The following is a 12,673-nucleotide window of genomic DNA, read 5'->3' on the forward strand; positions in this document are numbered from 1 at the left end:
TGTTGCAGTGACAGTATGGGGTAGACTACAGTAGAAAATTGCACTATAGGAAAGCAGGCTATAGTGCTTTAGTTTCTAATGCAATGTGCCAATTAAACTGTCTGGGATGATCCATACAAAGTTTGAAGTTGGTTACACAGTGGTTTTACATGAACACCACTGTAAATATTGTAATTGTATTTTCCCCAGGATAACAGGATTTGGTCTGGAATTAAGTGGGTAGACTGTTTTAAACATGAGCCATTTGAGGTTTACTCTCTGATGTGATCAATTCTTACTGTGGAATTTTGTTGTGAAGGACCATATCTGATCATTCCTAGGATGATGCCTGCTGACTCTGAGGTGGCATGTAAACCATTTATGAACCCTGGCAGTTCAAAGAACTGTTAGATGGCCTTAGGTTTTTTTGAGGAACCCTATTTTGCTAAATGTTTATAGGATGAAAAGCTACCACATTTTCAATTATTTGACCAAATGTCCCTTCTTGAATGGAAGGTGTCTGTGGTAGAAGCCACATTTTTCACCTGGTGTATATTACCATCACAGCAGTTGTGTGGTGCAAAATTTTAAAACATCTGGGTGATGACGAAACCTGCCAAGATTCTCTTGGTAGAGCATTTCTCAAGAAGAGCAGATATGAATTGAGACCAAAATAGTGGTTAGAATGCACTCCTGGTTTTCATGCCGTTGTAAACTATAAGTTTCCTTATCTGTCATTAACTCTGTCAGCCAATTTTGAAGTTGATCGACTACGCTATCCAGTTTGAAAAGTAATCCAGAAAAATCCTTACAAGGGTTTTTAGTTTTATCTCTTGCCTCACTTTGTTTCTGAGGGAAATGGTCCTCTTGAGTTATCTGAGCCACTAAATTGTATTGGACTGCAATAAAGTTTTACTTTTTTTTTCTTTCCAGGGCTGAAAAAGACCAACAAAAGAACAAAGATGTCATCTACAAACCAGCTGCTGACAAAGAGGAGGTTTCAAAAGTATAACTGGGAACCCCAGAAGCAATAGTCATTGAGGCAGCAGAAATACACTGGGCAGAGGCTTAACTTTCTTCTCCTTAAGGACTTCTCCTGCAGATCTCGTCAGTTTTCCGTTGTGCACCCTTTTCTTCCTTTACATCCAAAACACTCGCGGCTCGTATTTTACTCCTTATGCTTTTTGGGGGGGGGACTAGAGACTTATTTTGGAACTGGAAATTTAAGTGGACTACTGCAATCCTTAAATCATATGCCATTTACTTGAGAAGAGAATTGTACAGTGCAAGGACTGGAGATAAGCTCACCACAGTTCCATCAAAGTGCAGCACTTTTAAAATGCAGATGTAGGATAAAACGGAGGCTTGTCTTTGATGTGCCACGGGTTATTGCTACAAACCCCCTCCCCCAAGCTTGTCTTGCAAAAACTCAACTCATGCAAAGTTCTATTCTGTGATAGGGGGCAAGGCAGCAGGGTGCCATTTTGCTGACATTTTTAAGGAGAGGGTCATTCCAAGAAAAAAAGACTAGAACAGGTTTTGAAGAAAAAGAAAGCATCTGTGTTGTAACAGTGGAGACCAATCTTAATTCCCACAGTAATTGGGCTAGTCTTCCATTATGTTTGCAATAAAGCAGTATTATCATAGTGCTGCAATGATGGATAGATGTGAATTATAGATACAAAGCTTTTGTTATTTAGGCTGGCTGTGGGTCAACCCTTGACCCCAATGTACAGAGGGGGGGAAGGAAACAGCCAATTGGTTCAGTATCCTTCCACCTCTGCCTTCCACAGCACGAGACTAGCATCTTGCTGGACCAGCAGAAAAGAACCTTTTGTGCTCTCCTTCCGTTGGAGCTCAGCTGATGCTGAGAATGGACGTGTTCACAGTGAGGCTGCAAACAAAGCCTAGAACAAAAAGCCCTTTAAAGGATTATTTAGGTATGGAAATGGGGATTTTTTTTTACTGCCACTTCCCATATGTCCTACAAGATCTTAAGTAACATAAGTTGAGTCTAGACCTATGATTTGACCTCAGATTCTGAATTTAGCATTGCAACATTTCTAGAATTTTTAGGTGGGTTTTGCTACTGAATCAATTATGCACATACTGGATTTAAACTTAAAGCATTTTTTTACAATAGAACTGGAACTATTCCCAAAGAAGCTTGAAATTGATCACTTCTTAAACTGGTTAGTTGTAACTGTTGTGTGTATGTGGATTGTTTGAAGATTTTTTTTTTTCTTTAAATTCAAGAATTTGTTTGGAATAGCAATTTCTTTTTAGATATTTAAACTTATCACTGCATCTACTTACATTTCAGCCAGCCTTAGGGGGATGGAAGCATGTTTTAAACATTTAGCAGATAAAATACTTTTTGTTTACTTATAACAAAAAAAGCAAGACGATTAGCAGACTCCTAGGCTTCTTAATCACAAGTTCACAAATTGTTCTTTTTTTTAATATTAGAAGTCTTTTGAAGCAAGCAATTCCTCACACAGAGCAAGGTATTGATGAATGTGCCATACATTGTTCTAGTTGCAAACATCAGAAGCCCAAATTAAGGTCCGATGAGGAAGGTACTCCTGGATTAAGCAACATTGTCTCTTTTTAAAATAAACAGGCAGCTAATAGATTTGTGAGACCCCTTCAACTGGGTAACTTCATAAGGAAGCAGAGGAGGGGCTCAGATACTCAGGGATCAGAGAAGGCAAAAACTAGTTTGTCTTTAGTAAATGTGGGTGCTTGTGCTGGGGAAAAGAGATTTGCCTGTGGCTTCAGTATAGAAAGCCATGGGCTGATTTTTATGGTTTGTCTGCATGGTTTCACTTCAAATATGCCAATGTCATGTACAAAACTTGGTCTTCCCTGTTGTTACTGCAGTGGTTGGTATTGTTTGAAACGGCCAGATCTGTGATGTCATGGCTATTGTTGCATTGTTCATTTGTTGCCAAATGGTTTTTAATTGTACAGTTACGTTAGATTTGCCTTTTAATTGTAGCTTGCCATGTTCATTTGACTCCAAAAAATTGAATAAATAAGCTGCCACTGAGTTTCTTTTACAGTGCAAATACAGTACCTCAAAACTAAAATCCCAATCAACTCGATAGAACTGCCACCATCTTGCCTCAACAATATCTAGCCACACCCATTGTCACTCTCCCCAAAGAATAACAGTGTGACAAATGTTCTGCTGGAATAACCCAGTGTATTTCATATTATGCAATATTAGCCTAATATTGAGTGATTTCTGAAACAAACCCACTTCTTAATTTGGTGCAACGTAAAGCATCTTAGCTTACCACAAAGACCCATTCCTGGAACGTATACAGTATTTCATGAGAAGCCCATACTGGCTTCAATTCGTTCCCCCCCCCAACTGAAAGATAAATTATAGCTTCGTGGAGCATGTTTATGATGGGCTGAGAGGGTATTTAAAATATTAGCACCCCTCTGGTAGAGAGACTGAAGTGGGGGGGGGGGGGGGAGCCCATTCCAAATTATGAGCATTGCTAATATACATGATATCTACTGTGTTACCCTAGTAAATTGGAGGACAAAAAAAATCAGTTACCCAGATCTTAGACAGCTTTTCCTGTGCCCTTTAACGATCATGTCTTTCTAATAATCCCCATTTCTGAATTGGATTCATCACTCTATTCTTTCCTACTGAGAGCTGGTGTGTGATGAGGGTACTGGTGCAATTTGGCTGCTGTCACATCACCCAGGTAGGGCTACACACACTGGTGGTGAAGGGGAACCCTACTGCCTGTAAAGTGCTTTGAGTGGAGTGTCCAGAAAAGCACTTTATATGTGGAAGGAGTATTATCGAAAACCAATTTACTGAGTAACTGCAGTCACACTACAACACATGCCACACTGCCGTTACAGGATAAAGGAAAATAAAATCAAATTCGTTTTCATAGTTTAATAGAGAAAAGTGCCTTAAATGCATGGAGTTCCAAGCCCCCTACTAAAAGAAAAGAAATTCAGCAATTAAAATGTTCAATCAATCATCACAAGGCCTGGTAGCCAATCAGCCCTAACCTGCCTGGCAGTGAAAACCCACATGGAAAGGTTAAAAACAGTCAAACTCCACACCTCAAATTAGACCAGGAAGAATCAGCATGCAAACACTTTTATATGAAAGGTTTCCAAACAATAATTTAGGTCTGTGGAATATTTCGAAGTCACTAGTCCCTGTGAAGCCTTCAATACTTTATCAAGCAATAGACAGTTTGCTTCATGAATGGGCCTTCTGGAATGGAGCTCATGAAACCAGTGAAACCAACTGGCCCTTCCTTTCTTCTGGTTATTAGATTTCATGGAATGTTTATAGTGTCAAGACAGGAAGTCATCTCTCCAAAATCACTTTACTTGGCAAATTTAACTTTATCTGTCCTGTCCCAACTTACACTAGTATAAATATACTTGCAGAGACCTACTGTACAAACCTGTGCAAGAACAAATTGAAATTTTAGTATTCTATAATAACATTCAAAAGGGCTAGGCAAAGGCTTCACTTTGTTTGATAAGACGGTAAAAAATTACAGTAAAGAGGAGACTGCATGGAAGTAAATAAATCAAATCACTATATATTTTTGTGAGCAAAGGTGTCTCACATTGGTACTATTTACGAAAGCTATAAGGTACGTCTGGAATAAAAATGCATGTTCAAGGGATGCCAAAATCTCTTCCAATTTTCATTTGTAAGATCAATTAAACTACAAGAGTGCAGTTAAAGCACTTAAACACCAGTAAGAGCAGCCGGCTTGTTTTACTGCTCTACAGGTAGCATGCTTGACAGCTGTAAATGACTTTAGGAGTGTACTGAAAGGTCACCTCAGAGTACCTCAAGTGCATAACAGTGAGGAAATGTTCTCAAACACTTGTTACCAACTAAATTTTGCCTGAGTTGTACTGCAGAGTTTGCTTTTGAAAAGCTAGCCAGACAGCATTCACTTTCTACTAACAAATTCGTACAAGAAAAGCATAGTTTATTTAAACTGAGCTATAAACTGCAGTCAAGAGGTAATGTAAGACAAAAGCATCATTCATTGAACTCCAGCATAACTCTTAATCATCTTTGGACTTCTTGATTCTTACAGTTCTTTTTCCTCACCTAGATCTGAATCTGATCTGAATAAACACTCACTGCTAAAACTCATCACTATAAGGTCCAAAAGATCAGAGAGAGAGAGAACTCCTCTCCCTGCAGTGTCCATCTCCTGGTCAGGCATTGTCACTGGGGAGGGTTTGCTGAGGTACTGTTCTTTAGAAGGCAGGAGAGGTTCAGCATCCTCTTGGTTTGATGAAATTAGTAGTAGAGTCCTCTGGACAGGAGGTCAGGCCTGTTACCATTTGGAATCAGACATAAACTGCCTATGCAGTCAGGAAGATGCCTTAATCCAGATCAGACATTGAGGAACTCCTCATTGATTTAGTTCTGCAGAAGAATAAACTCTTCTGCCATTCAGGGTAAGGATAACCACCCTGATTGTTCGTGAAATCCAAATTATGACATGTTTATTCCTTTTGTTTTTAAACTATTTCCTTGAACAGTTTCAATCAGAACTGGGCTGTGACAGTGGTGGCAAATCCAAAAATGTACAAAAAAAATACAATAAAAACTAGTGAGAACTGGTGTGAAGCCTTTCAATTTGAGCGATAATGTGAAAATGCTTTCTAGAACACTCTCCCCCTATATTACACCAATTGTACAGGATGAAACAGAAGATTACAAGCTTGAATGTATACGCATGCTAAATTTCACTCCATACTCCTGCAAACAGATTTAGAATCAGGACACTACCTACCAGGAACGTGATCAGAAACTCTGAGGTAACATGATTAGGTTGGATTGCTACAAAAAATTAGCAGCACTAACTTATAAAACTGATTGTTATTAACAAATAAATTGCACTATACAATGGTATACAATGGTTTCAAACTACACATTTATGAAAAACAATCTTACGTCAATTGTTGTAGGATCGTTTGAAAAGGAATCATTTCATTTATACATTAAGTTGCAAATTAAGTTGTGTGCACAGTAAAATGGCTGATCTTCTTAGACCAGATAACTGGTTATCACTACAGTTAATGTTTCTTTAGATTATAAATTAGTGTATTAAGCTTCAATGGGATTAGAATACAGTATAATCAACAACTACATATACATTGCAATAACTAGAATTTTAAATTATCAGGGATGCAGATTTTTGTCATCTTTTCAACCACGAAACAGCTAAAATGCGGAAAATGTTCTCAGCCTTATCATTTAAAGCACAACAGCACACCATTCGTCAGACTAGCAATGAGGCCCCATTAATGAAAATGCTTCAGAACAAAGAGCTGAGGTACTATGTACAGTGGCTAAGTATTAGGTATGGTTAGAAAACACGGCTAACTCAAAAAAAGACCTGTTCAGGGAAGGCACAGTAACAGAGAGAGCACAATCCAACTGGTGGCAGAGTACAGATTCCACAGGAATGGAAAAACAAAAATGAAGTAACCCACCACTACATGCTCCCTGACTGGAGGAAAATCATACCAAAAAGGAAAGGCTGAATACAAGTAAAAAAATAATGCTCACAAATCAGATGTAATTTATATAGTTTCCCTAGACTTCTTCCAGTTCAAACAAATCTTATTTCTGCATGCCCAGATTCACATCCTGTTCAGATCACGGGCAAAATGGATTGGGTAGCATCAACAGTCCACACACTGACAAACCAATAAGTCTACTACAGGTTAAGAAGTTGTCTGGGCCAGAAACCGATGATCTCAGAGGCAGACGCACCATCATCCTCTTCTTCAACATGTGATCCATTCAGAACAGTGAGACAAAAACCCATTCAGCAGGACAAAAGAATGAAGATTGTTGTGTTGAGACTCCTCAAACTCCAAGCGTACCTGGGGATTTGGAGGATTTCCAGTGCCTATCTACCCAGAACCTTTCACCACTACCACCACAAAATGCATGTACATATGACTCAAAAAATAAAAAAAATGCAAAGATTTAATTTAACCAGTCCTTAATCGTTTTGTATGAAAAGAGTTTTTTTTTTGTGCAGAGAGTCCCTGTTTGTGACTCTGTTATCTTGGCCTGTGGTTGGCCAGCAGAAAGTCCTTGTCTTTGCAAGTTAAACAGAGTTTTAGGTTCCTCAGGGATCCACCGGCACAGGAGAAAGCCCAAGAGCCCATGAGAAACATTATGACATAGGCTGGTATGAGGCTGCCTTCATACTGTGGGTTCAGGAACGTCTGAAATACAGCAAAAAAAAAAGTCACATGTGAACAAACACAGTTTGTTCACAATTTGAAACAGTAGCCTCAGAGAAAACACTGCTTCAGCAACGAGCAGTACAGTCGTTCTCAACCATTTTCTCTGTGAAGGACACTTACACATCCATCTCCAACAGGCCCCTCCCAGCAAAAACCCATCGCAAGCAGTCATTCATGATGACCTAACTACAACGTGTCCCATTCAGCTTTGCCAGGAGCTAACACCTCCTACGTCCCAGGAATACTAAGACAAATTTCAGGGAGTAGAGAGGTTTTTCCCACAATTAAAAAAGAATCGGGATGCATTTTAATCTTTCTGCGGGTTTTTCCCATTACGCTCTCCTTTGTGTCACTCAATTGTCTCAATTATGACATTTTTCCCCACAACGCTATCACCTGGCTTCAGGGGACACGCCGCCACGTCGTTTCACGGTACCGTAACCCAAGGGGGAACGCTCATTTCCCACAAACAGATCTTCACTTCCGTGAAATACGTACCAGGCAGGACACGAGCAGGTGGCTCAGAACAACGACAGCCACAGACCACCACCTCTTCTTCTCACAGGAATCAAAGAACACCACACCCCAAAACATATGCAGCAGAATGACGGCCATAGTCATGAAGGCTGAAAAACAGTGTTATTTAAAAAAAAACTTACTTTTATCAACAAACCTGATGCAATCAGCAGCCTGACCCATACACAGCTCATCTCAGATTCTGCTTGGCATTTAAATACACTGTGATATCTTGTGATGCATGAATCTCCCTTGATGTAGTCTCTTTCTGTTTATCTTGTTCGGTTTGTGCCCACCTTTGATCTCATAAACAATCTGAACTTTAACCCCATTTTGAACTTTAAATCTGTATTTTTTTCTTCCAAGTGATCAGTGAATATTGGTTTAAATCCACACAATGAGGACTTACAAATGTAAATAAGGGGTATTTTCAGACTTCATACCATGATGCAATACAAAGTAAATTTCAAAACAATCCTTGTTGCTTTCCTTCATTATACATTAAGCACAATTTGCCAGTGAAACAGCCCGACATAAGCTGAAACGGTAGCATCATCTAGTGGACAATGTGAAAACTTAAAAGCATTACTACAAATATTACAAGTATACTATTTTGCAAAACGGCTTTACACCTCAGCTGCTAAACTACATGTAATTTGTTTAAAAGTGTCATGTTCTGTATTTACACACTTGCAGGACGACAGTGTGAAAGACGTTTCAACGCATCTTCCTTTGTGTTAAGTTTGCAATTTATAACGTTTTTAGACAGATCTGTCTGAGTTAGCATTCTTTCAAATGACCCTTTTTCTGCTCTTTTGACATACTTCTCTCTCCCCTGCTAAAGCTTCTTCTATTTAATTAGAGACAAGAGCCCACTACCCTTCCCCTAATCTGGCTTAAATAAGATAACCTTTTCATTATAACATCCAACTAAAGGTGTTTAAGGAAGTTTTTAAATGTAATTTTAGCTACTGTCAGAATCCGGAAGTTCCTTACTAAAGAGATATAGCATAACCGTGATGGCAAAACCTCACATAAGTGATACTCATCATTGGTGCTGACACTAAGCATGCCTGCCTTGCTATACCAGATCTGTGTTTTGTAAAGGGTATCCACTCCTGTTTTACATGTTATTCTGAATTATTTCGATGACTGGCTGAGGTCCAATGTTTAGCATTCACTTCCATGACATTACTGGGCTAGGTGATGCTGTGATTTACTTCAGGTACTACAGAAAAGCCTTCCTTTGGTGACCTCTAGTGGCCATTTCATGCAATCACACTCCAAGTTAGTTTTAACAGAGTGAATCTGCTAGGACACCAAACAACCCATAGTTAAACACTACAAGACACCAAAGGGGGTTTCTGTTACCTATAAATAGCAACAGGAAATGTGTCCCATTAGTCCTAAGGCCTATTTCAGAAAGCACATTGGACAGTCCTTCACAAAATTTCACAGTGAGGCAAAGCCAAGTCAACCATGTAAAACAACCACAATAAAGGTTGATCTGTGTGTTACAATGATTTCTGTAAGAAACGATCTGTACCTACAATCTATAGCCCCCTTTTTCTGTGCTTAAGCCCCTGTCTAATAGTACTATTAAGTCCTATAAGATGTGATAAAAATCAAAATGAGATGTTTTGAGTAAGAGGTTAAACTGAGGACCTATTGCTGTTACATTCATTAAAGATCCTCTGAATTTCTTTGTGGAAGAGTAGGGGTGTTTACATCGTCTCACGGTCATATCTATCTAACTTGTTTCAGCTTAAGCCCCGATTTCCCGCTTTCTGACACACAGGGAAGGCCTGGGAGCGCACACACGCTCCTCAGTTTAGAACTTAAAATGGGAATCGAGGGCCGAGAACCGAGAGGCAGCAGGTCCAACCACTGCTTCACTGCGCCGCCCTTAAAGGGCATGACTGTGTATTTATTCCAACTGTGCAGGCAAGGCCCGAGGCACTGAGGTCAAAATGACCTGCTTGGCTGGATATGAGCTTTCTTTACCTGAGGATATGAAATAGTGCTGCGAATCTCCGTGAATCCCCACCGCGCCGGGGCCGACAGAATCCGCCAGGATGTTGACGACTGAAAAGGCGCCGCTCATGAAACCAAACCCCAGGCCGGACACTGGGAAAGACAGGCCGAGTCAGACTGCGAGCAAGCCGGCAAAACGCCGAACGCCCGTGGGCCAAGATGGAGACTCACAAGCCGACGACAAAGACAAAGCGCTAGATTGCTACCCTCCCACACCCAGGTCCCTGGGGCACAGCACCAGAGAAAGATGCGATGTCTACACACACAGCGATGGAGGAGGAGGAGACCGTTCCCAGTGACTCCCAATACACTGCACCCAACTCGCACATACCGAAAAGGAAATGAACCCCACAAAGTGCTGCAGACTTCTTTTGTCTGCTGCACAGACTGGTCAGTTCTAGCTATCTGGTATCGGTCACCTGACAGTTCCACACCTCGTTTCTTTCAACATACCATAGGCCAGCTGCCGCAAAGAAATCGGCATTGCATCTTCTTGACTGAGAGCCAGCAAACCTTCATTAGCTTTCCTGGATAAAAACATAGTAAAAAAGGAATAAAGCATTAAGTGTTTTCATTACAGGTTTATCTTCAATTGCATTCTGAAGACAAAAAGCATCAGTGTCAGAGTTCTTTTTAATGAAAGCCCCTGAAAGTGTTGCTTAAGGGTTTACATTCAGCGAAAGTAAAAGAGGAATGTAACTCAAGATAAAATGACTCATTTTCCCAGGCTGTTATTACAGAAGTGAAACTACACATCATTTTTCATTTTTAACTTCTTAGCTGCTGTTTAAAATAGCAGCATATTTTCTAAACCTTAATCTGCTCCAAGCATGTCCACATAATGACATCTTCTAAATAAAATTATAATATTGTAATTGTTATATAATTATCAGAGCTTTGAAACTCATCATGCAAGTGGCTGATCATGACTTTCCAGTGAGTCATACAGCCCAGCGAAGGACAACAATCATTACTTAACATGCCAACGCAGTACTGTACATACAGGCAGGCTTCTTGTGGTATTCAACAGAAGATTAAATCACCTGAATTTTCCTGAAATTTAAATTCATCTCTCAAAACATGCTTTGTGGTCAACCACTGTTATGTCTATTTACATTATTTGTTTCATAGCATCAAAACAGCTCAAAAACAAGCTTCTAAGAGGAACTAGTTTAAGAAAATATTCATGTTATGTATGCTTGACTGCATTATGAACATGCATCTCCTGAGCATTTCTTTGCTGTCACCTATGAGGGATCTATAGAGCAGCAATTGTTAATGGGAGAAAGTTCACTTGGCATGTCAGAGCAGAATCTAAAACCAGCCATACTCCTGAACACTGTTGAACCAGACCAAACACACAAAAATACAGACGACAAAACCAGCATCCAGCTCCTTTGAGGAGTAATACAGGGGGTGAGGTGGGCTTACTTTAGCAGTTTATAGTAACCAAAGCGGAAGGTCTCTTGCAGCAGCACAGAGAGCACCACCCCGAATATTAGGAGCCCTTTCTGTTGGGAGGGGCTGTCTCTGTTGCTGATCTGGACAGCGATGAACCAAACTAGGGAGGACAGCAGTAACGACACCAGCCAGAAAAAAGCCCTGGAAGAAACAGCAAAGACACAAGGCCTTAGTGCAAGCAGCGAAGCTCAAAGGATTATCAAGTCATTAAACAGAAGGAATACAAGACATTTCTACAGTAAGTAGCATAACCTGATTAAATATCTCAGCTGTGCGTGTCATTTTCAGTCGGCTAGTCTTATAAAATTGTGAGAGACTGACGCTGGATTTGGTAGCCTACCTTCAAGTCAAAAGCTGGTAACTTGTTGACTTGTAGTACTTCAGTCTTAAGCCTTCTGATAAATCACGAGATCAGCTAGCTAGACGATATTAACGACTACCATTTAAAAAAAAAATTTCGCTTGATCAGCTGTTGCGCTTTATTTACACGTGGTTCAGTTGGGACAAGGACATCAAAGCCCACGGATTCGCAAAGGCTGTTTAACACAGAACATGGAGTTCACCGCAGTAATGTCTTTGATGTTTTTGATAGCAGTTCTACAGACTTAGGTTACAATACAACCTAAGAAGCTAAAATACATTATGCACCAATCCAACGGCAGTGTTCGGACTTCCGATTGCTTATATACAACCTATGTAGGACTTGTTCAAATGACTTTTACCGATGTCTCTTGATAAACTCATTTATCCACCTATGTAGTACTTGTGTTGATATAGGTAGTGAGGTAGCATTGTTTTAGAGATTGTAGCATGACCATTTTTCTCCGAAATTATGTACGACATATGCTCAGCCCGTATTCACTGAATGTCTACAGAAACTCACCTAACACTAAAATAAACCTTTTTTCCTGTCTCATTACATGGCCTGCACGGACTTGCCCCGGCAGACGAGCGTTGTTTGCGATTACCGGAGGAACACACGAAGGGGCTACGTGCACCGTGAGCCACCAACCAAGACGATCGGCGGCCAGTACCTTCCTCCTTTAAATAAGTCACGTTATTTCAGACCGCACACTCACCCAGCAATTAGAAAGATGACTCGCAGGGGATCCCTGGCGATGGTGAACACGAACAAAGCGATAGCTGGGCCGAAAGCGATGAACGCACAGCCGAAGAACACCGATGTTGTCATTTCTGGGTTGGGTCCGGAATGAAGTTGTTTAAATCTCTGTCCCCCGCAAAGCTCGGCATGCGACTCCCCACAGCGCCCAAACTGCCCAACACGACAACTCTCATATGAATCGCCACTAATTCGGATCAAAAAAATACAAATCTTCACGTGTATTTTCTCTCTCCTTTTAGTTCCATTCAGAACAGCACAGCACAACCGATGCTG

The 12,673-nt window shown here is 40.4% G+C and overlaps 1 protein-coding gene across 1 annotated transcript; it reads right to left on the bottom strand.

Annotated features, from left to right (window-relative positions):
• Positions 1-3,892: 3,892 nt before the first annotated feature.
• Positions 3,893-12,490, bottom strand: aph1b (aph-1B gamma-secretase subunit). Its single transcript, XM_088641660.1, has 6 exons — positions 12,357-12,490; positions 11,248-11,418; positions 10,270-10,343; positions 9,787-9,909; positions 7,765-7,892; positions 3,893-7,245 (listed from the first exon to the last, which is right to left on the bottom strand). The coding sequence occupies exons 1-6, from the start codon at positions 12,467-12,469 to the stop codon at positions 7,078-7,080; spliced, it is 777 nt and encodes a 258-aa protein (XP_088497786.1). The 5' UTR covers positions 12,470-12,490; the 3' UTR covers positions 3,893-7,077.
• Positions 12,491-12,673: the final 183 nt, after the last annotated feature.

Source organism: Lepisosteus platostomus, chromosome 7 (assembly GCF_059453375.1).
Source record: "Lepisosteus platostomus isolate fLepPlt1 chromosome 7, fLepPlt1.hap1, whole genome shotgun sequence".
In the NCBI taxonomy this organism is placed as follows: domain Eukaryota; kingdom Metazoa; phylum Chordata; class Actinopteri; order Semionotiformes; family Lepisosteidae; genus Lepisosteus; species Lepisosteus platostomus.